The sequence below is a fragment of the Sinocyclocheilus grahami genome, unplaced genomic scaffold (genome assembly GCF_001515645.1).
Source record: "Sinocyclocheilus grahami isolate Dianchi unplaced genomic scaffold, SAMN03320097.WGS_v1.1 scaffold334.1, whole genome shotgun sequence".
NCBI lineage: Eukaryota > Metazoa > Chordata > Actinopteri > Cypriniformes > Cyprinidae > Sinocyclocheilus > Sinocyclocheilus grahami.
This window is the reverse complement of record NW_015505513.1, coordinates 1,033,260-1,060,629: the sequence shown is the minus strand read 5'-3', so window position 1 is coordinate 1,060,629 and position 27,370 is coordinate 1,033,260. Positions and strand designations below refer to the sequence as shown.

The following is a 27,370-nucleotide window of genomic DNA, read 5'->3' as shown; positions in this document are numbered from 1 at the left end:
CAGATAGCACACATATGTCTGCAAGATGTCTGTTAAAGATCACTTGATCTGGAAAGCATCTGCTGTCTACAAACATCTGATAGACGTCTGTAAGATGTCAATTTTACATACATTCTAAATCATTAACATCTTAAAGACATCTAGTTGACATCTGATAGAAAACGTCTTATAGACGTATTGCAGATGAGCAAACACTGTAAAAAATACATCTTGCAGATGTAAATGCAGACGTCAAATAGACGTCTCCGAGATGTATGTGTGCTATCAGGGTATGCATTATTTCACACCTTTAACACACGGGAGAAAATCAACCCTCCGCAACAGTTTAAAATCAGTCCAATTCCTTGCAAAAAAATGTGGATTTGGCAACCTTGCATCCAACGCGAGCTGCATCCAAAGTGATTTAAATAATTGATAGCTTGATAGCGGCTCCCTGATGCGTGCAATGTTTCCGGGAGCAGGCAGTAATGGTCAGAAATTCAGCGGAGCGAAAACAGTCAAAACAGTCCAGCGCAGGGCTTTAAAGGCACAATATGTAATTTTCGCCGCTGGAGGGTGCGTATTCAAAATAAACAAAGAGACAAAGGCATAGTTTGATGACGCCGTGACTGAGTGTGGAATCATGGGAGTTGTGGTCTTCATCCCCACAGCCGATGCAATCCGACGGGACTCGGGCAGAAATCATGTTCATGGATGAGCTAATGATTTATTAACTTATTGACCACCGGTACAGCCTGCACTCGGACTGTTATGCACGCGCTGCACGCATGCTTTCAGCGTCACGCGTTTTATTTGCAGGGTCTGTGCGCAGAGCAGGCAGTACCGGTGGGAAGTATATGGCCCTCAGACAGAACAGGCAGGTAGTCCATGAGTGACAGTGCAGAATAAGGATGGAGCAATGTGTGGATGTGCTGTCCTTGAAGGACGTTCAACTCAGTTTTGTTTATATTTTGCTTAGCCTATTATTTTAAATGACAGATTTCGTATTTATTTATTTTTCTCTGCTAAACTTTCCCTACTGTGTTAACAGAAAAATGTCAAACGAATTTAGTATTTTGACAAGACAATAAAAATAAAGCTAATAGGCTATTTTTGTACAACCTACACTTTTTCCTATTGTGTTGTAAATGTTAAACGAATTGTATTCTGACAAGACGAATAAAAATAAAAAATACAATTTTTGTACAACATTTTTATTTTCTCTGACACTTTTTTTCCTACTGTGTTGCATAAAATATTAAACAAATTGTGTGTCTGAAGATAATTCATATAAGTTCAAGTCAAAGTCAATAAATGCAAGACTCTTGACAAGACGAATAAAATAACATACAATTTTGTGCAGACTACACTTTTATTTGTTAGCCTATCTCTCTTTCTTTCAGTAGCGGAAATTTAAATGTGAGATTCTGGAAAGGAGATCTAAATTTAGCGGGAACGGTCGGGAAGAAAATTATTCTAAGCCGACAGCGGGTGAACAAAGAGTGAATATATAGCGGGAGCGGGTGGGTGCGGAATATAACCTTGAGGGAGTGGGACTAAAAAAATAGTCCCGCGCCGACCTCTAGTTCAAACCGAGCATTGGAATGGGGAAGAAAGGTGATTTAAAAAAAACTTTGAACACAGCATAGTTGTTGGTACCAGATGGGCTAATCTGAGTATTTCACAAACTGCTGATCTGCTGGGATTTTCATGCACAGCCATCTCTAGGGTTTACATAGAATGATCAGAAAAAGAGAAAATATCCAGTGAGCAGCAGTTCTGTGGGCGAAAATGTCTTGTTGATGCCAGAGGTCAGAGGAGAATGGCCAGACTGGTTTGAGTTGATAGAAAGCAACAGTAACCACTCGTTACAACTGAGATATGCAGAGCAAGATCTCTGAAAGCACAACACATCAAACCAGCAGAAGACCACAGCGGGTGCCACTCCTGTCAGCTAAAAACAGGAACCTGAGGTTACAATTTGTACAGGATCATCAAAATTGACAATAGAAGATGGAAAAAAAGGTTGCCTGGTCTGTTGAGTATCGATTTCTTCTGTGATTTTCAGATGGCAGGGTCAGAATTTGGTGTAAACAACATGAAAGCATGGTTCCATCCTGCCTTGTATCAATGGTTCAGGCTGCTGCTGGTGGTGTAATGGTGTAGGGGATATTTTCTTGGCACACTTTGGGCCACTTAGTACCTGTTGAGCATTGCCATGACCTACCTGAGTATTGTTGCTGATCATGTCAATCCCTTTCTGACCACTTCCAGCAGGATAACGCTCCATGTCACAAAGCTTAGATCATCTCAAACTGGTTTCTTGAACATGACAATGAGTTCACTATACTCTAATAACTTCACAGTTACCAGATCTCACTCCAACAGAGCACCTTTGGGATGTGGTGGAACGGGAGATTCGCATCATGAATGAGCAGCCAACAAATCTGCAGCACCTGTGTGATGCTTTCCTGTCAATATGGACCAAAATCTCTAAGGAATGCTTCCAGCACCTTTTTGAATCTATGCCACAAAGAATTAAGGCAGTTCTGAATGCAAAAATGGGTCCAAACCAATACAAGCAAGGTGTACTTAATGAAGTGGTTGGTGGGTGTTTATATATATATATATACATTGTACATTCCACAGAAGAAAGAAAGTCATACAGATTTGGAATGGCATGAGGGTGCTTAAATTAAATCAGATTTGTCATTTGTGGGTGAACTATTTCTTAAAGACAGTTAACTTTTCTGAAAGTTCACAAAAAAACCTGCATAGCAAAGACTTAAAATTGATTCAAAGACTCCTCAAAGAAAAAAAAAATACTGGTTACATACAAGTCATAACACTTTTTTTTCAGGGTGAATAATCAGTGTGCATCTTTAATTAAGTGTGTTTTAATGCTCTGTGGTTTGCACTGTTACTCTTATTAGGGTAATGTGTATACTAATATTTTATCAAACAGCTTCCTCAGCCTGCTCAAAACAGCTGATGGAATGAGAGCTAATGGCTTCAAAAAGGGGTTATGACATTTGGTGTGTGTGTGTGTGTGTGTGTGTTTGCATCCACCTCCGTAAACACACTCACTGCAAACAGCCTCCTCTCAGTGGGAGTGGTATATCTGCATTAGAAACGCCCTTGTTGGCTTCTCAGACTGGAGTGGAGTCCAACAGGGGTACGACGTAAGACCCAGAGTAATTGGTATTCAGCCAAAGACACCTCACTGTACTTTGATTATTGGTTTCTGTTGCATATGGCTTCATTAACTGCACAGAGGTGGTGGACAAACATGCAGACACATACACACACACAGCGTGGTCTGCTGCAGTGCTGGCATAATCCTACAGCGCCTGTGGGCAGGCGAGCAGAATTAAAGGCAAGTCTGTGTATCGTTCTCCCCCGCAAAGGAAAACAGAGAGAAGGAGAGAGAGGGAAACAGAGTGAGTGAGAAAGATAAAGAGAGGGAGAGTTGGAAAACAACCCGTCGTGACAGGTGATTAATCTCGGCCGGGTTCTGAGTGGTGCGCCAGGCAGCGCACTAATGCGAGTGCATCTATTTTGCAGCTCTTTGCTGGTGTACAACTTTCAGCGTCGCAGCGCCTTTATTGCACTGGACCATCAGCAAGGCCAGAACCTCCTGTCTAATACTCTGCCTCTCAACCAGGCAGACTAATAGCTGCAAGGGCTTCTCGTTTAGTGGAGATGTTACACAAGCATTGTGTTGATGTTTCACCCTTTTATACCGTCTAGGATTACCTATCCTGACCCATTACTACCAATGCTGGCAAAACGTTCCACCCACGTAATTGGAGAGCTCTGTTATGGAGAATCGTAACTGACAAACTTGACCCAGTAGAAGCAGTTTAGGTACTAATTCCGTGGGCTCCTTCCAAGAAAACAATTTAAATCCTTCATCGCCACAGCTATTGGAAGGAGAACTATCCAGAAACACATTACGAGAATGGAGTGCTGCCATGAACTTGTTTAAAGTAGATGCCGATACACATCTTAAGGCTCTTCACAGTGAAACCCATAGATCAAGGGGACATATTGGAGAGGCTGTTAGTAGAGAAGGCAGCACATCTATGCGCATTTTGCATCCCAGGTGTGTTAAAACTCAACTGGCAATGGAAACCTACTAAGTTGGCAAACATGTTGGCCCTTGGGATTGATGAGTTGGGGGCTGTTCACCCAGAATTAATTATTGCATGCAAAAACAGATACTGCTGTCGCAGTGGAATGGAACCAAACATCTCATTTTTAAAAGCTGAACGGAATTTTTCAGCTTTTGTCAAAAAAAAAAAAAAGAAAGTCATTCACGGTATTAATTTCATCAGTTATGCACTCCATTGGAATTTAACCACTTTGAGTTACTACTGCAATACTCTACAGTTTGCGCAACACTTACTTTAAACTTGTACATTTTCATGACAGTTTGTTTATAAAAAGTTGTATGTTATTGGACTGTATGGAAACGTACAGATGTTATGGAGTTGTTTCGCTTTTCCTTATTGCAAACAAACTTTATGGTTAAAGGGTTACTTAATCCTTAATTGAAAAGGCAGCCATCATTTACCCTTAGAAACACAAATTAAGATATTTGTAATATTCTCTCATGAGACCCCATGCACTGACAGTCCACACAACCAAAATTTTCAAACTTCAAAAAGTTCATAAAGACATCATACAAGTAATCCAAAATTGTATGTTATTGGACTGTATGGAAACGTACAGATGTTATGGAGTTGTTTCGCTTTTCCTTATTGCAAACAAACTTTATGGTTAAAGGGTTACTTAATCCTTAATTGAAAGGCAGCCATCATTTACCCTTAGAAACACAAATTAAGATATTTGTAATATTCTCTCATGAGACCCCATGCACTGACAGTCCACACAACCAAAATTTTCAAGCTTCAAAAAGTTCATAAAGACATCATACAAGTAATCCAAAGATGTTGCATAGCTATTATCAGTAAATAACAACAAATAATCTTTAATTTGCTTGTAAAATGAGTTGCTTCACCTTATTAATTAATGGAAACAACAGTTTACCTTTAGTCCATTTGATGACTTAACTCTGCCATAGCAACAACCAAATTAATCACTTACATTCTATGCATCTTATCCACTTTATTTCTTTATTCATTCCTAGTAGTAGTTGTGTTAGTTACTCATTCAGTTACTCATAATCCTTCTAGAGCATGTTTACATGGAAGAACAGCCCAGGCAGATACAATAACGTTTCATGTGTGAATGGCCCTTTAGGCGTCCACTCTGACCCCATCCTGTCAGTGCCAAGACTTTCACGGCTTAGATGTTATACAAGTTCCCTTTCTTGTTTTGCCTGTGGAACTGTGCAGTGACAAGAAGACACAGGTAAAGAGGATGAGAGAACATGAAAGACAGAAATAAAATAAAAGGAAAAGATATAGAGAGCAAGAGTGTCAGAGAGATAGAGAGAAAAGGGAAGGGAGGAATGAACGAAAGGAGAGAGTGAGTGGGGGTGACTCCGCAGTGCACACACCCTGGGCATTCATCATTGCCAGGACAGGCCGAGGAGGATAATATATTCCCTCATGTGCTGCACGGCACTGCACACATTACTCATCTTTATACAGAGCAAGAACGAGAGAGAGAAAGAGCTGAATTCTTCATTAGACTCAACAGTTCTTATTAAAGAAATAGTTAACCCAAAATCTGTCAGCATTTTCTCGTCCTCATGTCATCCTGAAAGTCATTCCAAAAAGTCTCTTATGCTCACCAAAGCTGTATTTATTTGATCAAAAATACAGTAAAATGTGTAATATTGTGAAATTATTCAAAAGAATACATTGCAATTGTCTATTACAGTAATTTATTCCTGTGATGCAAAGATGAATTTTAGCAGCCATTAATCCACTCTGCAGTGTCACATGATGCTTCAGAAATAATTATAATATGCTGATTTGCTGCTCAAGAAACATTATATCTTGTCATAAATGATTATAACCAAATTTACATTTCAAATGCATAATGTAACAATTACTTGATAAATGTTATAATGTACTAAACCTGCGACCGGCTCCACGGCACAGCTTTGCTTGAGGCCGCAGAGCTCTGCTCTTGTTCGGCGGTGGCAGGGGGGCCGCCCTCGGCGACGGCAGCAGCTGCACACCGGCAGGATGTACCTGATGGCCTCAGTCTGCTCTGGTCAGCGGAGAACCGCTGGGCACGTTCTCCACCGTGTCGCCGACAGGCCGGCCTGGGACACGGGGGCGTTCAAGAATCGTGTCTTGTCCATCTCGCGCATGTCAGCCAGTCACAGCCAGAATTAATGCAGGTTCAATAATCGCATGCCAATTTGCATTGGCTCGTTTAGTTTACACTCGAAGTAGATTGGTCCCTCTAAGCGAGATCCCAATTTCGTCGGTCCTCCGACGTGACGTCTCCGTTCCCTCCTTCAGGGAACGAGGGTTACATACATAACCGAGACGTTACAATTATTCATGAGATTGTACAATGCATTATAAGGTGTATTAAAAGGCATAATTAATGCATTAAAACTTCTGTTATAATAATTATACATAAAGGCTTTATGTAAAGTGTTAGCAAAAAAACTTTGAACTGAACTGACCCCAAACTCACATATAAATATGTATGATATAAATATGTATAAATTAATTCATATATATGTATATATACAAAATTATATATATAGAGTGTATTTGCAGAAACAGATAAACTCTCTAATTTTCAAAAAATCATGTTTTTTTTTATTATGTTATCACGTTTTTATTGTGTTAGTTAGCTGTATTTTTCAGTTATTTTTACTTAATCAAAATAACCCAACTGCAGTTTCATTGAGATTAATTGGAATGCACAATGAAAAAAACATGATTTTTGAAAATTGCTAAAAATGGAGTTATCAGTTTTTGCAAATGACCTCTTCATATATATAGTTTAATTTCACCTTTTTCACTTTTACTATAACATTTAACATTTTTCAAAAAAAATAAAATAAATAATAATAATAATAATTTGTGTTCCACTGAAGAAAGTAAATCATACAGGTTTTGAAAGATAAGAAAATAATGAATAATTGAAAATAATTTAATTTTCATTTTTGAATAATCTATTCCCAGAAGTTTTAGTAGGGAAGGATGGCTGTTAATGACCATGCAGTCTGTACAATGCTGACCTGTTCAGTCAGTCTGTTCAGCTGTAACACAGAATTGTAATGCACAGCAATACAGGGCAAGCACGCCAGCGAAAACATAGCTATAATATATCATTAAAGGCAATTGTATGCCGATTATTGGCCTCACATCAAGCCGAAGTCAACCGTGGCTTCTGGACATGCACCATATTTGATATTCATGTACTGCTACTGGATCTCAAATGTAAGCTTTCAACATCATCCTTTAATAAAGCTGTTAAAGTAATGCCGTAGGCCTTTCATTCAGAGTCCATGTTAACCAATTAAGGCATGGCTGACAAGTGATATTCTTTCACTCGTTCATTTCCAAACTAAAGCTCTTTCGTTCTGTACAGGCTGAGTCTCAAGAGTGTCATCCTTTTAAAGGGACTACAGACAGAAAGAACAGCTTTCTCTTTCATTTATATGCATTTAAAGAGTCTTTCTGTGTGAGTTTTTAAAGGTGGCAGGAAATTGCGGAGGCTGGTGCATTGCTGTAGGGTGATTTTGCAGGGGAGTCTTATGGCATAGGTGCAACCTCAAGGGAGCCAGGAAGAGTAATTCATCGCCACTGCAGATGTTCGCACTGACAGAGAGCATCGATCCTGCCCTTCTGAAAACACCATCTTTGTCTCTTCAGAACAAGAAGCGTTTGGTGGAGGTATTACATGACTTAACACCGTTTCTTTTTAAGGTAGCCTGATTTCAAAATGCAGAGGTTAAATAGACATTTGTAAATGTAAATATGCCATCTGGACAACTCAGTCCAAAGTTTATTCATTATATAGCTGATATTTTTATCTTTATATATTTTCATTTAATTACCAGTTCACTGATGAGAAACATGATCCCCCCCCCCAATGTATGAATTTTTTAGATTATATAAAATGTGCCGTAAGCAATATTTTCAATTATACATGAACCACCATACACAAATAATTGGCAAGCGGAAAACATGTGTCCAGGCTGAATAAATAATTTTTCAATTGCTCATGGTCAACATTACAACATTGTAAAAATTACAAACAAATTCTCACTATTAACTACTTGCTTATTAGCATGCATATCATTTGCATATTGCCTGTTTATTAGTAGCCTACTTATAAAGCACATATCAATGCCTTATTCTGCATGACCATATTTTAGATCCCTTAATCCTGCCCAAAGCCTAAACTTAACAACTACCTTACTAACTATTAATAGGCTGCCAATTAGCAGTTTATTGGTGCAAAGGTCATAGTTAACAGTTAATAGACAGAACTGGTCCTCAAACTGAAGTGTGACCTAAACTACAAGTAGAAATCAAATTTATAGGGATTGGTATGACTTTCTTTCTTTGTTTTTTGTCCGTATGAAAGTCAATATTCTTCAAAATATCTTATTTTATATTCTGCAGATGAAAATACAGATTTGCAGTGATATAGGGGTGAGTAAATGATGACAGACTTTGATGTTTGTGTGGAAACTACTTTTTTTAAATTAACTGTAGATGTTGACAATTTTACCATTATGTGTTCACACAACACATTGACAGGTCACAAGAGGAATACCATCTATTTCAACAAACTTTGTGAGCAATAGTATTCCGATTATTGCTCAAGCTGAACCTTGTAAAAGAGCAAAAATAAGATCTCAAAAATGCTTCTTGTAGTATTTTCCCAGCTGGCTACAAACACGTGTTTGCTTTATTCCATACAGATACAGGTATCAGAGGGCAATCAGAAAATACAACATGTCTGGACAGCAGCAATCAATTATCGCACACATCACTCAGAGATCATGACAGCTGACTCCTCGGGAGCCACAAACCACAGTCAGATCCACTACAGCAATTTATCAGACGTGTCAATAGACACCACTACATCCTGCGCCCAATACAGGTCAATTCAATGATCATATATGTTTAACTGATCTGCCTCTATGGGGGGACCACTATTCACCTTACCGACCCCTTTAGATGGATAATGTTGTTTTGGTAACACTTTAGTATAGGGACCAATTCTCACTATCAATGAATTGCTTATCAGCATGGCTATTATTAACACATTGACTATTAATTCTGCATGACCATATTCTACATCCCTAATCCTACCCAATACCTAAGTTTAACAACTACCTTACTAACTACTAACTACTAGCAGCAAATTATGACTTTATTAAGGCAAAAGTTGTAGTTAATGGTTAACCTTAAAATAAAGTGTGACCGTTGTTTTTAATATTCAAATTTAATGCAAATGAAATATTACAGTTCTCGACGTATGATAATTTATGAACTAAATAACGGCAACTGGCCAATTAGAACTCAATACGAGCTGCACAATACAAACTCAAGCTATTTTTTTTTCCATGCAAAATGGTCCAAGCGCACCTTTTGACGTTATTTAAAAAGAAGACAACAGAAGGTATGATATGTTCTTGATTCAAATTTAAAGACATTCCCCTTACATAATATTATTGGGCTGCATGTGTGACTGTGAGGGACGGAGAGATGATACACTATTGAGTATGCTGTTAGAATGCCCTTATAATTTAAGTAATAAAAAAACCCAGTATGAGTTGACCAATTCTCACTATCAATGAATTGCTTATCAGCATGGCTATTATTAACGCATTGACTATTAATTCTGCATGACCATATTCTACATCCCTAATCCTACCCAATACCTAAGTTTAACAACTACCTTACTAACTACTAACTACTAGCAGCAAATTATGACTTTATTAAGGCAAAAGTTGTAGTTAATTGTTTGTTAATGGTTAACCTTAAAATAAAGTGTGACCGTTGTTTTTAATATTCAAATTTAATGCAAATGAAATATTACAGTTCTCGACGTATGATAATTTATGAACTAAATAACGGCAACTGGCCAATTAGAACTCAATACGAGCTGCACAATACAAGCTCAAGCTATTTTTTTTCCATGCAAAATGGTCCAAGCGCACCTTTTGACGTTATTTAAAAAGAAGACAACAGAAGGTATGATATGTTCTTGATTCAAATTTAAAGACATTCCCCTTACATAATATTATTGGGCTGCATGTGTGACTGTGAGGGACGGAGAGATGATACACTATTGAGTATGCTGTTAGAATGCCCTTATAATTTAAGTAATAAAAAAAACCCAGTATGAGTTTTTATTTTTTTATGTTTATCACACAAGCAAGAGAACATTGTAAAAATTACAAACAAATTCTCACTATTAACTACTTGCTTATTAGCATGCATATCATTTGCATATTGCCTGTTTATTAGTAGCCTACTTATAAAGCACATATCAATGCCTTATTCTGCATGACCATATTTTAGATCCCTTAATCCTGCCCAAAGCCTAAACTTAACAACTACCTTACTAACTATTAATAGGCTGCCAATTAGCAGTTTATTGGTGCAAAGGTCATAGTTAACAGTTAATAGACAGAACTGGTCCTCAAACTGAAGTGTGACCTAAACTACAAGTAGAAATCAAATTTATAGGGATTGGTATGACTTTCTTTCTTTGTTTTTTGTCCGTATGAAAGTCAATATTCTTCAAAATATCTTATTTTATATTCTGCAGATGAAAATACAGATTTGCAGTGATATAGGGGTGAGTAAATGATGACAGACTTTGATGTTTGTGTGGAAACTACTTTTTTTAAATTAACTGTAGATGTTGACAATTTTACCATTATGTGTTCACACAACACATTGACAGGTCACAAGAGGAATACCATCTATTTCAACAAACTTTGTGAGCAATAGTATTCCGATTATTGCTCAAGCTGAACCTTGTAAAAGAGCAAAAATAAGATCTCAAAAATGCTTCTTGTAGTATTTTCCCAGCTGGCTACAAACACGTGTTTGCTTTATTCCATACAGATACAGGTATCAGAGGGCAATCAGAAAATACAACATGTCTGGACAGCAGCAATCAATTATCGCACACATCACTCAGAGATCATGACAGCTGACTCCTCGGGAGCCACAAACCACAGTCAGATCCACTACAGCAATTTATCAGACGTGTCAATAGACACCACTACATCCTGCGCCCAATACAGGTCAATTCAATGATCATATATGTTTAACTGATCTGCCTCTATGGGGGGACCACTATTCACCTTACCGACCCCTTTAGATGGATAATGTTGTTTTGGTAACACTTTAGTATAGGGACCAATTCTCACTATCAATGAATTGCTTATCAGCATGGCTATTATTAACACATTGACTATTAATTCTGCATGACCATATTCTACATCCCTAATCCTACCCAATACCTAAGTTTAACAACTACCTTACTAACTACTAACTACTAGCAGCAAATTATGACTTTATTAAGGCAAAAGTTGTAGTTAATGGTTAACCTTAAAATAAAGTGTGACCGTTGTTTTTAATATTCAAATTTAATGCAAATGAAATATTACAGTTCTCGACGTATGATAATTTATGAACTAAATAACGGCAACTGGCCAATTAGAACTCAATACGAGCTGCACAATACAAGCTCAAGCTATTTTTTTTCCATGCAAAATGGTCCAAGCGCACCTTTTGACGTTATTTAAAAAGAAGACAACAGAAGGTATGATATGTTCTTGATTCAAATTTAAAGACATTCCCCTTACATAATATTATTGGGCTGCATGTGTGACTGTGAGGGACGGAGAGATGATACACTATTGAGTATGCTGTTAGAATGCCCTTATAATTTAAGTAATAAAAAAACCCAGTATGAGTTTTTATTTTTTTATGTTTATCACACAAGCAAGAGTGCTTTCCTGAATATCAGCATGTGTACATAATTGCAAATGTGCTATTAATTTTATACAACAGTGCAGAGCAGGCACGTGCACACATAGACATCAAAGGGGGCTTGAGCACCTGCCCTTTTTCTTCCTCGAGAGAAAGTTACCTTTTTTTTTTTGCATACATGTATATATGTGTGCGTGTGTGTGTTTCTGTTTGCTGTCAGCTGTCCCTGTCAAACAAATACAAAATCAAAATATCAGGTTGGGTCAGGAAATATTGAGACTGTCAAGTTGCGATGCCTTTCTCCCTCTGCGCAGTACATCAGTGTGACATACATTGAGTACGTTTACATGGACAACAATACTCCGATTTTAACACGATTAAGACAATACTCTGATTAAGAATCTACCATGTAAACAGATATTTTTGATTACCTTAATCCGGCTAAAGTCATATTCGAAGTAAACAGAAATCGAATTAAGACATGTGGAGTATTCCTATTTTAGTCGCATTATTGAAGTGCAGAATAGACATGTAAACACCTTAATCAAATTATTACCGTCGTGTAGGACTTTTCACCGCATTTTGCGACAGGATACACACACGGCAGTGTCAACCGTTTGAAGGCAAATAAAAGAGCTTCAACACCGCCATCGCCTGTATGCACGTACAAATAATGAACTGCACTTGAAGCTTTCATAAAATTAAAAATGAAACACCCAAAACTGTACATGGCATCATCACGAAGGCGAACTATATGTTTATACGTGAAATTCCGGAGGGGACGTCGGATGCCGTCACGTGGGGACGTAATGACGTGTGCCATTAATCGAACTATGTACAATAACATGTAAAACGGGAACATGAAAGGAATATTCTAAAAGCAACTCATGTAAACACCATAATTATAATATTGGCTTATTTAGAATAAGGTAAATAATTAGATTACTGATGTCCATGTGATCTGCACATCACGTCACAGACCTGCAGCGAGCCGCAGAAGTGAAGCCCTCCCTCCCTTTCCAGTTGTGTTTGTCTTGGTGTGGAGATGAGTGATGATGAACAAAAGACTAAGCTATCTGTGCCTGAATTTACAGCTAATTATCCTATCCATGACTCATGAGAGCTACCAAGTTGGCTAAAGTTTAGCTAAGGCAATAGGAAGTCTAGTAGGTTAGACGGGCAATGAAGGAAAAATAATGGCAAAACTGAGAAAAAAGAGGAAAATATGACTGTTTAATCTTTTCTTTGAGGAGAAGAGGGAAAAAAGCATGCAGACTTTCGTCAACCATCTTTCACTTTGCAGCACTGGGAGAAGGTAACGTTTATGTCGGAGCAAGTGTTATTTTATGGATGTTCTTGTATTTTCTGTAGAGGCAAACTTTAGCCTTTTCACACAGTCCTTCAGTTCTGTGCTAGGAATCGCCAAAGAGGAAAGAGGTGTCAAAAAGATGTGCTTTATAATGGTGCGCTTCAATGGCCAAAAAACGTAAGAACAAAATTGAATAAATCTAAAGAATTCATTACAGGAAAAAAAAAAATTGGTTTCGCTTTCATGCAGGTTTCAGGCTGGAATATTTTTTGTTGTTAAAAAAATAGAAAAAAAGATGGAAAAAAATACCTTTATTTTCGCCACCCTCATTATTGGTGAAATCATCGCCTTTGACTGTGTTGGCTCCTACTGTCAACAACAGGGGAAAAGTAAAGAGGATACATGGGGGAACAGATTTTAAAACAGCAGCTTAAATATTAAACGAAAATCATTTCCAAAATGATTTATTTCAAGTTTGAGGAAAGTCTGCTGAAAACAACTATTGTAACACAATGGGGATTAGTCATTACAACTTGGAAATATATTTCTAAATGAATAAATACATTTTGTAGATAATTACAAATAGTTTCCTGAACAAAGCTTTACTACTATACAATACAAATAATATGTATCATAATCTTCGGTAGTCTTGCATTTTGGTGTGCAAATGAGGGGGAGAATACAGTGCCAAAAAAAAACGTGCTTTAAGCAATTGCAGATTGAGCATAAGGATTCTGGTGTTTCTGTAAATGACCTTGGCTCATTACATATCATTACACTGTGTGTTAACATTGGCTCACACTGAGAGTTCATGCAGGTTCCAATATTTCTTCAGTTAATAGAGGATTGTTGGATGTCAAGCTGTATAAACAAAAGCAAGTAGCATGTAAATTACTAGAGTGTGAACAACACACCCACCCTGCTGGGTCATAAGCACCACACAACAGGGATTATGAGGTTGGACTATAAAAAAAGACACGTAATAACTTTGTCAAGAGGTGATCACGAATACATCCTGAATAATTATACTCTTCTTTTGTTTTATTAGTTTGGGTTTATCACAATATATGATATTAATAATACAGCACAGTAGTCTCAGCCTAAAGGCTAGACGTTTTAATTAAATAAATGACTGGCATGATACAGTTGGACACCCAATGATTAGCAACCTTGCTAGCCTGCATTTCTCTCTCCTTTCCTCAATGAATGATGACCCAACAGTAAATGTTGAGTCTTAAAAAAAAAAAGACTCCTTTTTTTTCTGCAGAGATACTGTTCCAGCATGCATGTACCTTTACCAAATTACAAATACAGTAAGACTGTATTTAGGTACTCTCGAAATGTATTAAGCTGGAAATTATGTTAATGTTAGACAAAAATAGATGTAACATTCATTATCGACAAATGCATTTAATAGTTTTATTAAATAAAAATGTTTAAAATTAAACAAATGTTATGTTAATTATTGTGTAAAGTCAGCTAAAATCATGCACCCTGATTTTTTTTTATTAATTTTTTTTTTACAATTCGACCACTGCGTATAAAACATATATTCACATGGCTCTACCCTTTCTTGGCACCTTATAATGCATTGCGTCTAACAAAATATTATTGGGATGCAAAAGAGCAAGCCATTAATATTACAGTGAGAAGAGTTTCTTTAACACAGCATCTGACAGGAGTTACAAATGAACAGATTTCCACTGTCAAAACAACACAGGTTAGTGCTCATGCTTCACCGGGCAATGAAGGAAAAATAATGGCAAAACTGAGAAAAAAGAGGAAAATATGACTGTTTAATCTTTTCTTTGAGGAGAAGAGGGAAAAAAGCATGCAGACTTTCGTCGACCATCTTTCACTTTGCAGCACTGGGAGAAGGTAACGTTTATGTCGGAGCAAGTGTTATTTTATGGATGTTCTTGTATTTTCTGTAGAGGCAAACTTTAGCCTTTTCACACAGTCCTTCAGTTCTGTGCTAGGAATCGCCAAAGAGGAAAGAGGTGTCAAAAAGATGTGCTTTATAATGGTGCGCTTCAATGGCCAAAAAACGTAAGAACAAAATTGAATAAATCTAAAGAATTCATTACAGGAAAAAAAAAAATTGGTTTCGCTTTCATGCAGGTTTCAGGCTGGAATATTTTTTGTTGTTAAAAAAATAGAAAAAAAGATGGAAAAAAATACCTTTATTTTCGCCACCCTCATTATTGGTGAAATCATCGCCTTTGACTGTGTTGGCTCCTACTGTCAACAACAGGGGAAAAGTAAAGAGGATACATGGGGGAACAGATTTTAAAACAGCAGCTTAAATATTAAACGAAAATCATTTCCAAAATGATTTATTTCAAGTTTGAGGAAAGTCTGCTGAAAACAACTATTGTAACACAATGGGGATTAGTCATTACAACTTGGAAATATATTTCTAAATGAATAAATACATTTTGTAGATAATTACAAATAGTTTCCTGAACAAAGCTTTACTACTATACAATACAAATAATATGTATCATAATCTTCGGTAGTCTTGCATTTTGGTGTCCAAATGAGGGGGAGAATACAGTGCCAAAAAAAAAACGTGCTTTAAGCAATTGCAGATTGAGCATAAGGATTCTGGTGTTTCTGTAAATGACCTTGGCTCATTACATATGCAGCACTGTGTGTTAACATTGGCTCACACTGAGAGTTCATGCAGGTTCCAATATTTCTTCAGTTAACTTTTTTTTTTCTTCTATTCTATCTATACATTTGTACATCCTGGTAACCCAACATCATGAATGTCTCTTTACTACCATGCCAAAAAATAACTATATTCTTGTAAATGTTTGCTTATACTACACTATTCCTCCTGTTTTCCATTTTAATGCTGTTGAGAATGTCAGCACTGTTTCATCTTGTTTTAAACTAGTTGAAATCACAGATACATTTGTGGTTCACTTTAGAGTATTTCAAACATTTCTTACTGGATCTCGATGCACTGTTTAATATTGCTGTTGTGTGACCAGTCCGTGAGTAAACCACTGATCAGTGGAGTAAACACATCTGCTCTGAGGTGAATTTGGCCTGATGTTGGCCTTTTATTGTCACTTTTTCTTCTTGTTTGCTAAGGGGGGTTCTAAGGAACAACCTTTAAACTTGAGCCAGCATTGGACGAAAAATGACTAAATATGTAATCCCAAAAATGTCACACATTAATTTATACTCTTTCCCATACAGCTGTTTCAAAAAATGTTAACATCCAGTTACCTAATAGAATTAATAATGTAATTTACAGACTTGTTTTAATTGTTTTTTCAAATAAAAAAGTATATTTGGTGAATTTGACAGCATCAAATCTGTTATGCTGAACATTTTAGATGTTTGCCTTGCTAATCTACTTCACAATTTCACATTTAACATATTATTTTCAACTTTGTGAAATTAATATTTGTCAGGATTTCGGCAGCACTGTATTTGAATTGAAAAGTTCAAAAGGCAATGCATTTTGACAATGCATATTAGATACAAACTGTCCCTTTAGAGATTATGTTTCTCATTTTATATTTCACATTTATTTTCTCATACACACACAACTACTGTGTAATCGCTTGGACATATTCCCATGAAGTAGCCAAAACTGGAGAGCTGAGGTTCCTTTCACAGTTATTTTAAACATTAACCTGATCTCCACAGTCAAAATAAAGAGTTCTACACTTTAAAACAAAGTGTCACTAGTAGGACTAAATGGAACTGCAAAAATAATGATAGTTATCAAAAATATTTTCCTAAACACTCCTTAAACACTCCTGTGCCTTAAAGGGGATAATCCCTTCAAGGGATTATAAAAATAAAATAACAATTCTGTCACCATTAACTTGTGTGGAACACAAAAGAAGATATTTTTAAGAATGTTGGTATTGGTATATTGGTATGTTCTTATTGACTGTACCATCTTCCCATTAACTATTAGTCAGTGCAATGGAAGTCAATGGGAACCAAAACTGTTTGGTTATCAACATTCTACAAAATATGTAAATGATGACAGAATTTACAGTTTTGGTTGGACTATAGCTTTAAGCCCAGCTCCTGTGGACCAGTGTCCAGAAATAGGTGGTTCTACCATAAACTCCTACCACTGATTGAGGCAAAAGTTGATACATAAACAAATAAGCCTAGCTGTTTTCAAAGCACCACAGTTTTTACACTGCATCGCATGTCAACCTATAGGTATACTAAGCTCAAACCCACAACATAACATTCCTACACGCAAAATGAATAAACAGTTTAATTTGCCAATGATTTGTATCTAACTGAATAACATTTGAATTAGTGTCATTATCTGTATTGTTATTTATTTTTGTGCCATAGATGTCTGTGGTTTGAAAAAAAAAAATTTTTTGATTTACCGTTTAATTGCTGCTGTACAGTACCTGATAGATTTTTTCTTTAAAATAAAATTTAAATTTCTTTAAAATTTAAAAAATGTTTAGGTCTTTAAAATAAATAACTATAAATGCACATCAAATTACCCAAAGTTGAGCCTACTAATTACTAGCTGCAAGCTTATGTAGCTTAAAATAAAATACATGAACTATTCTATAAATGTTTATTCACGGCCCTAGTGTCTTTCAACATTAGCTTACACAAATGACTGCATAAGTGATGTTATGGTTGCATTGACTTAGACAGATTAGCTTGATGTGCTTACATAAAATTATTTAATTAATGTCAAGACTGAGGAGAATTTCATTCAGAGGTCGCAAAAGCAATTTTAACAGCTAAATGTTAATCTCTATGATTTTGATGTGCTATTAACCAAATGCAAGATTCCACACAAAATAAGACTTGTCCCATTTCATAACTGGAAATCTTATTTTTTGTTTAATTTCATAGAAGGATTTTCAGTGCTATTCAAGATTATCCTGAATACTGTACCAGTGCCAAGAGAATGTTTCAAATGGTGGACCCACTATGAAAATGATGAAACCCATGGCCTGTAAAGTAGTGAAAATTGTGGATGTTATGGTATCATTTGTCATTCCCAGTTCTCAGGATGAGTGTTGAAATTGTGACACTAATATGGTTGTGATATGCATACCACAAAAAAATTCACAGGGATACCCTCCACCCCTGTGTGCCCAGGTTTGACACTTAAAAAAATGAATTCACTTTTCTTTTCTTTTTTTCTCCTCAGCACAGGTTGAATCAGTATTTTTAGCATGTACGAAGCACATTTATTAATCCCTTAGTTCAGAAGCTCATTACATTTTATTCATTAATATTTCAACCTGAAGAATATGAAGAACTAAGTTACACTAGCTTTGAACACTTTTTTTGGGCTGAGCTTCAAAGGACATCTCATTATCCAGCGGTCGATACTATCCCCACAGCTCAAATAAAGGTTTCACACAAAACACATTAACCACATGAAATGGCCAATTATTCATAGCTGATTGACAGCAACAAATTAAAAGCCACAGCGGGACGCAAAATGAGAGATGATTGTACGTGATTGTATGAGGTATGAGGTTCTTTACCTTACAAGAACCATATTGCCATATGTTATTTTTTATTTTTTTTAAAGGATTAGTTCACTTCCAGAATAAAAAATTCCTGATAATTTACTCATCCCCATGTCATCCAAGATGTTCATGTCTTTCTTTCTTCAGTCAAAAAGAAATAAAGGTTTCTGAGGATTTCATGATTTTTCTTCATATAGTGGACTTCAACGGGAGCCAATGGGTAGAAGGTCCAGATTGCAGTTTTAATGCAGCTTCATGATCCCAGCTGTGGAATATGGGTCTTTAGTGAAACAATCAGTCATTTTTATATACTTTTTAACCAAAATTGCTTGCACTAGCTCTGCGACACGTGACTTTCCACATTATGTAATCATGCTGGAAAGGTCACGAGCGGTTAGAAAGTTAAAAAATCGTCAGACATCGTTTTACGTTTTTTTTGTAAAGGGTGTATGACTTTCTTTGCATGTTTGCTTTGATAACATCGGGTCAGTACTTCCGCCTACATCACACACAACCTTTCCAACGTGACTATGTAATGCATGAAGTCGAGCTAGTGCAAGACGAGCATTTGTGGATTGAGCATTTTGTTTAGAAAATGACAGATCGTTTTGCTAGATAAGACCCTTATTCCTCGGCTGGGATCGTGTAGAGCCCTTTGAAGCTGCATTGAAACTGGACCTTCAACCTGTTGGCTCCCATTGAAGTCCATTGTATGGAGAAAAAAATCTGGAATGTTTTCCTCAAAACCTTAGTTTATTTTCAACTGAAAAATAAAAGACATGAAAATCTTCGATGACATGGTGGGTGAGTAAATTATTAGAATTATTGTTTTTTTTATATTCTGAAAGTGAACTAATCCTTTAAATTCCAAAGACTAATTTAACTGGCTTGAATTATTGATGGAATGGATATAACAACCAGAAACATTCCTTGGAGAGTCTAGTCCATACTGACATGAGAATATCACACATTAGCATCGGCTGCACATTCATGCCATTCCCAGGAGGCCATTGTACTAAACTGAATGACATCACCTGTCTTTGTGACATTGGCATGTTATCATGCTGGAACGAACTATTAGAAAATGGGTAGACTGTGCGTGTCCATAAGGAGATGCACATGGTCAGCAATGATGCAGGATCACAGCAGGTTGGACGTGGGATTTAAATGATGCTCAAAAAGCCTGGAAAGGAAGTGTTCCAAGGAAATATTCACAACGTTTTACCAGCAGCAGCAGCCTGAACCAAAAAAAAATGCAGGATGGATCCATGAATTAATGTGGTTAACACCAAATTCTGACCCTACCATCTGTATCACAACTGAAATCTTGATTCATCAGACAAAGCGATGTTTTCCAATTGTCTAGTTTGGCGAGCATATGCCCACTGTAGCCTCCTGTTCTTAGCTGACAGAGGAATCTGCTGTTTGCCTGCTGCTCTGTCCAACCACTTAAAGGTTCAAGGTGGGTAGCACTGTTGTCATACATTGTTATTTTAGTTATTGCCACCTTCCTGATAGCTTGAACCATTCTAGCCATTCTCTGTCAAACCCTCTCATTAACAAAGCAGTTTCACCAGCAACTGCTGCACATCTGATTTTCTTCCCCCTCCAAACTCTAGAGACTGTTGTGTCTGACAATCCCAGGAGATCGGCAGCTTCTGAGATGCATTCTGAGATATATTTAGTGGCGTGAAGAAGTCTGAGATGACATTGAAAGTCTGGGATTCAAAATACAACTCCAAGGTGAAAAAGTTTTATGATTTCAGAAAATAAATAAATGTTATGACTTTAAATAAGACATTTTTATACGACTGTTCCCTTTTCTAGGTCACTTATCAAATCAGCACATTTGACAATATGTGAACTGCTTGGTCAGATTTTTATTTTTTTTGCTTATTATTATTAAGTTATTTGGAACATTCTCAAATGATGCCAGATAATGAATTATTGTGAGTATTGCATATACTTATAAAATCCATATCAGCTGGAGAGGGCTGTCATCAAAGAAGAACATACAAAAGTCTAAGAAATACTATGATACGAAAATCCTCAAATTCATTTTATATTTAACTTTCTCTCAGATTGCTATGTCACCAAACAGGCAAAAAGGGCAGTTTGAGATGATAGATGATAAAATAATAAACAAGTATTCACTAAAAAGAAAAGTGTGACAACTAGTCCCAGCCACTAATATTAATCTATAGGCCTAAAGGCTGTGGAAGAACAGTGAGCGGTATTAATTGCAGTACATGATCATAGGTGTCAGTTCCCCATTTGCACTCTATGAGTAGATCTCAATTATCTTTAAAACAAGACTGGATTTCAGATGTTAGGTTAAAGAAGTCCACCCATTGAGATAGACAATGAGGGTAACAAGCACTGATTTGTCGTGACTGCCTCTTTTCAACATCTTTCTGTTTCTCTGAATGAGTTTTTTTGAATAGTCCAATTGAAATTAAATTGGTTAGCATTCCCAATTAAAGAGTGGAAGAGAGCCTGCATTGTCTCTTCACCCAGACCGTCCCTTCAGTCTGAAGCATTCACTGTGATTAATTCACAACAAAACAGGATGCCACCTCCACAGCCTTCACTCGTAACTGCACTGAGAGATAAAGCTGACTCCGTCACTGACAGACTGCAGTCTCTTTTGTGCGTCTAGCTAACAAAAGAAGCGGGCAACTAAAACACAAAGAGAATTTATGAGTCTCGAACCTGTTTCTACAGATCAGGAAGTGATGATGCCGGTTTTCCATTCTAGCCTTGAATGCCATGCTTTTTCTTTTGATATGGTCTTTGGACTAAAGGGCTTTTTTATATCTGTCATCCTGATTCAACAGTGCCACAACTGCAGAGCAAGTCCAAAGGAGTCAAAAATGCCAGGATGGTCCCATATTACACAGGATTTTGAAAAGGGCAATTTGGAGAGCCGAAGCATGATGGGCAGTTAGCGCATGAAAGCTAACAGGGGATGACCGACTTCAATACGGCACAAAAGAGGATTGAATTTCAACATCACAGAAGGGACTTTTTTAAGCAAAACTGCGGGCTGTCACAATATGCTGACACATTCTGTTAAAAATTTACTGCACACTGGTGCAGCAACAGTCATGGATTCAGAGGAATACAGTAACTTTGATTTCATGTCAGCAACATGGAGTTACTCCAAAAAGAAAAAATATACATATATATTTCAAATTCCAAAAAAAATTTATATTATCGATTTTAGGTTTGAGATCGCAGTAAATACTATTATAACAAAGCACTATGTACTGAGCAGCAAGATTTATACCTTCAAGATACAAATTCTCCCCAAATGGCTGAATTATCGAATCCTTGGCAAAATGTTTCATCTTGATGATGTACAATAATACGACAACAATAATTTGAAGATGCAGACATGGCTGCTCCACTCTTTGAGAGATTTTGATTTGCAAGTCAATCTCTCTTCCTTAATCTTTCAGTCCAGTGTCCAAGCTAAATTTAGCACACTATTATGCAATTCAAGACTATAGGACATAATCTCAAACAGCTGAGTGCTATCTGTGAATTGTTACTATTATTTACGGTAACACTTTATTTTAAGGTGTCCTTGTTACACAGGTTACATGTACTTACTAATATAATAACAATTAATTGTGCATAATTACATGCAAGTAACCCTAACCATATAGTAAGTACAGTACATGTAGTTAATTAATATTACTCAGTACTTAAATGTATGTAATGTAAGTAATAAGGACACCTTAAAATGGTGTAACCTTTTTACACTTACATAACAGCAACTTTCAAATAAAAAAAATAAGTATACTATGCTGTACTGTAAGATTTACAGTAGCCAGGACATGCAGGGTCAACATTATTAAAAAAAATAAATAAATTGTAGACTGCCCAGCTAAGATTCTGGACTTTTTTGAGATGATAATAATCTAAATGTGATGGGATATCTTGCCACTTTAGTATAGGGACCAATTCTCACTAATAACTAGTTGCTTATTAGCATGCATATTGGCTGTTTATTAGTATATTAGCACATATTCGGCATGACCATTTTAAACATCCTTATACACAATACCTAAATTTATCAATCTTACTAACTATTAATAAGCAGTAATTAGGAGTTTATTAAGGCAAAAGCAGTTAGTTAATAGTGAGAACTTGATCTTAAAATAAAGTGTGAGAAAAATGTTGGAATGTCAGCAACAATTAGCTGAACTTGGAAAATCTTCATAGATCAAGTTGTGATGATGCCAACTAAGCAAACTAAGCTGCTAAAAACAACTGAGATTAACCACATCAGCAAACAAACAATGAAACTTGTCTAGTGGAAAACGATATACATCAAATTACTTTTTTTTTAAAGAAAATTACATACCATCCTCCGTGGGAACATAAATGTTTAAGTACAGGCAGTCTTCGCTTTGATCTTGTACGTAGGTTACAACGGTATCCAAGTTGGCGGTGAACCATACAGGTAACATATCATTGAGTAAAAACCGATCTTCCAGAAATTGAGGACAAACGGGAGCAAACTGTGTGGCATTTCGAATCCCTGGCCATGACATGGGGGGCTCAGGGGGCTGAAACCTTCTCTCCCCCGTGGGCGGGAGGGCATAGGGAATCCCAAGATACTGTTCCACGGGACCTAGAATCTCATTGGGCAGAGCTGTTTTCAAGCCTCTTAGCTTGCCGTAGTTTGTCGTGACAATAGGGTGATGCTGGGCCTGTGTAATGGCTAGCCAAGCAGCCGCAAGCACAATCCAGGTAAAAAGGCGTAGAGTAGCCAGCGGATGAACCATGGTGAGTGGTATCCATGGGGTTCCTCTGAGCCGTGACATGGTCAAGCTGTGGTTAGCAGAGTTGATTGAATTCACAGTCCTCCACTCCTTCCACAGCCAAGGTCAAATCCCGCCCTCAGGCTGCAAAGGACAGATGATTGACAGCGTGCCCACCAATCAGATCAGCGATCATGTCATTCCCCCATGCCATGAGGGCGATTCTGGATCTCAGTTGTATTTTTGTCGTTCTTTAACTGCTATCCTTTTGATGAGAAACAAAATGCAGTCCTTTCCCCCTGAGCTGTCCTCTGGTGTAACTACTCCCTCATTTCAATACCTCCTTTATTGGTTTGCCTGTGGGAAAGAAAAAACAGCCCATAAATTCTCGTTCATTGTCATAAACAAAAACAGAGGAATTCCACTTCCATCATTATTTTGCATGCTTTGTGTTAAGCTTTGGAGGCACCAAGGTAACCTTGCACTGCAAGAGAAAAAATATACAATAATAGACGTAAATAGCAAATAAATGCTAACACTTAGACATCATTATACTCTCGATTCAAACAATAGCTGTTTTGAAATATGACTCTATGTTTCCATTGACTGGGCCACAATTTATACAGTAAGTGTTCTGGTAAATTGATAGGCTCAAATAACTGCGTGCGTAGCATTGTAGCGTATACACAAAATATTGTATAGTATATCCATTTGTGAGGTTAGTTGCACTAAATAAGGCTGTTTAGAACATATCGATCTATTTGCTTGGAAACTGTCTATCTATGAATTTAAATATATGTGAATTGTAAAATGGTATGTCTGCATCACATTTACTGTCTGAACAAATGATAATCTTTCCACCTGAATGAACAAACAGAAGAAGCGCACAAAGCTGAGAGCAGATTATGCACAAGAAATGCTACCCAGCGTGTGAATTTGAATAATGAATGCTCCATGTATTTCATCCACATACAAGAAAGAGGAGGAAGAGAGTGGGTGTGAAACAAGAATCGAGAAGATCCTCATCAGTTGGTGTTTTTGATACTCTTGAACTTCAACACAGTCATACAACACAAACAGTAGCTCTGACTTGTTTAACTTCATATACAGTTCAAGATCATCACATGGATTGCTCATGCACATTTGCCTCAAATTACTGAACTAGGCTCGCTGGAGCCTCTGGAGGGAAACTTTAATGACTTGAGTCCTTGAGTAAATCTGCAAGTGATGAACTGTTTGGTTCGCTCTGATCCCTCCATTAATAGCTCTGTCAGTGAAAGCTAAGCAAAGTTTCCTATGAGACTGTTCTTGATTCAGTACCTCTTATTTAAATAGTCATAAAAGGGCATCATTCCGCCAACATCTTCAAAATATGGTGTGTTTAACAGATGTCACACCCAGCGTTATCTGTGCTGTCGTTTTCAAAGCCTGTCTAAATAATTATTCAAGAATCTAAGATTGATTGATGTAACTTTTTCATTTCACAAAGCAATTTCAGCAGAGATCAGATGGTAGATAGTATAACCCAAGGAAAGTTAATTGTGCGAGCAAAGCAGTGATGATATAATAGACTCATTGAGACAGTCACATTAACTGAAATTTGTGTTGAGCAATGCTAAATTACAAAAGGATTAGGGTTATCTTCCCTTTCCCACTTCAAACAGTACAACGGCAGGATTTTTTAAGCACTGCCAGTCACAAGAGAAAACTAGGAAGCACAATAAAACAAACAACACGGAAGCATTATCTCCTTTAAACAATGCAGAGAACATCCCCAGATATCGTACATGACTGTAAAATATTATTCTGATAAATATTTAGTGGGTGTTTAGAACATTTGAAAGGTGGTATTCCTCTAAGGCAGCATCTAATGAAGGAGTACGACTTTAATAAGGCTTGAGTCCCAGTGCACATGACATGCTTTAAAAGATCTTTATTGGTGGTCTCAGAAAGACCCATCCCGTAACACCCTGGGGTTTTAAGTCCACTCTTTTTTTAAATTAAAACCATCATTTAGTTCAGATATCAAGACATGTGCTGTGTGCACACAGCAATGGCTTCATTATAAAGAGATACAAAAAAAGTGAGAAAACTTGTTCTCTAAAAATAAAACACATTTTAATAGACTCTGTATACAAATAACACTTAAGACAGCATTATCCATCAACAGGCCTTTGTTGGTCTAAGAGGGAAGGCCTACTGATTTTTAAGTCCTAAGCTTTCATTAGTTCCCTCTTTGCCGTTTATCATTATATATCACGACATTGAGATGGGCATTTCAGAAAATCTTTCACGTACATATTTTGTCCTCCGAAGCAGATGGGCCTGCATGTCTGGCCGGCAATTTAATTTCCAACGCAGACAAAAAGCTATGTAGCATCCATCAGTTTGCATGCACTCTCATCTGATGTCCAGCTAGACCAGCCAAGGTTTATTCAATAACTTTACGCCAATATTGCTACATCCTCATGCAATGCTTACATTTAAGAGGCTCAGTATATGGAGGGACTTTCTGCCAAAATACCATATTACAACAAAGAAGAACAAAGAACAAAGAACAAAGTTGTCCATACTGGCTACCAGCCCAAAGAGATACTTCTTGTCTGAGAAAAATTTTTGTAATTCATTCACCCTCATATAAATAAATAAATAAAACAAAACATGCTGTTTTCTAGTATTAAATGTGTAAAATAGCTTAGGAAGAGAGAATATGTGTTTATGTCAGTTATATTTAGATAAAGGTGATTGGGTTGAATTTCTATTCTAAATGTTCTGCACACTTCACTTAAATGCACCCTTGATACATGAGTGAGTATGACAAATAAAAAGGAGAGAAATGAGACCAAAGAGAATAAAAGCAGAGAAAATATAGCATTCACTGCCTGTGTGATCACCGAAGATAACTCACGCGAATCTCAATGAAGGTGCCGGTTCTCTCTCTGAATTTTAATTATAATAAATGATCTGCTTGAAGGAGGCTCTAACAATTGCACTGTTCAAAGAGTGACTCGTGACGCTAAGGATACAGTATTGATTCGGTCCAAGCGATAGACAAAAGACCATGGAATAAAGCATAGAAACCGCTGTGACCTTTGGGTGAACTTCGGATAAACGTGCCGCGATTCCACCGCAAATGCACCTGCTATGACTTATTCAACATGGTGTCTGGGCTGGCAAGTCAGCTGGAATTTGTTTTCTCAAGCTGTATTCTCTCCTTCTATCTTTCTGTCAGTTGACGGAGTGTGGACAGGAACCCCAGAAAGCAAAGAGAGGTAGTGCAAATGTATTCAAAGGTGACACTAACATCCAACCACTGATCCTATGAGCTAGTGAGAGAGAATGGAAGATGAATGAATACTGAACTGGACCTCTAAGCCTCAGCGATCAAGCCCAGAATTAATTTTGCTTGTGAAAGCACCATGCCTATTTTTAACTACAATATATATATCACATTTTTGTGATTACAAACTCAAAAGTAGCTTCATCACACTTACTATAATTATTTGTGGCTTATTCAAAACAACTGTGATGATTACAAGTATGTTTGCATTTTCACAACACAAAACATAAAAGGTATTTCCTATTGTCTATCCAACAAAATATTTTCAGCCACATAATCAGGCTAGGCTTAGCCCTGTCTACACCATGCCACTTGTATTAAAGTTTTACAAAATTGACAATTTGTTTCCAAGTTTGAACACACCTTTGTGTCAGAATATGCATGTTTTGTATTATATAATATGCAACAAGCAGTGCATCAAATGATTTAGATATTACAAATATTCATGAAACAGTAGGTGAACAATACTAAGATGATGTACAAGATTACGTCTACTATCCAAAAGTAGGCCTACCACAGGAGCTAAAAAAATGGCAGAAACAGCACTATTTTGTAAAATATATGTCCTT

At 36.9% G+C, this 27,370-nt stretch overlaps 1 protein-coding gene across 1 annotated transcript in view; it reads right to left on the bottom strand.

Moving 5' to 3' along the window:
• Window positions 1–23,811, bottom strand: part of nlgn4xa (neuroligin 4 X-linked a) — a 114,924-nt gene extending 91,113 nt beyond the window's left edge. Inside the window, exon 1 of the mRNA XM_016295340.1 lies at window positions 23,062–23,811. Within this exon, the coding sequence (XP_016150826.1) occupies window positions 23,062–23,524 (463 nt within the window). The 5' untranslated portion in view covers window positions 23,525–23,811. The remainder of the gene's footprint in view (window positions 1–23,061) is intronic.
• Window positions 23,812–27,370: the final 3,559 nt, after the last annotated feature.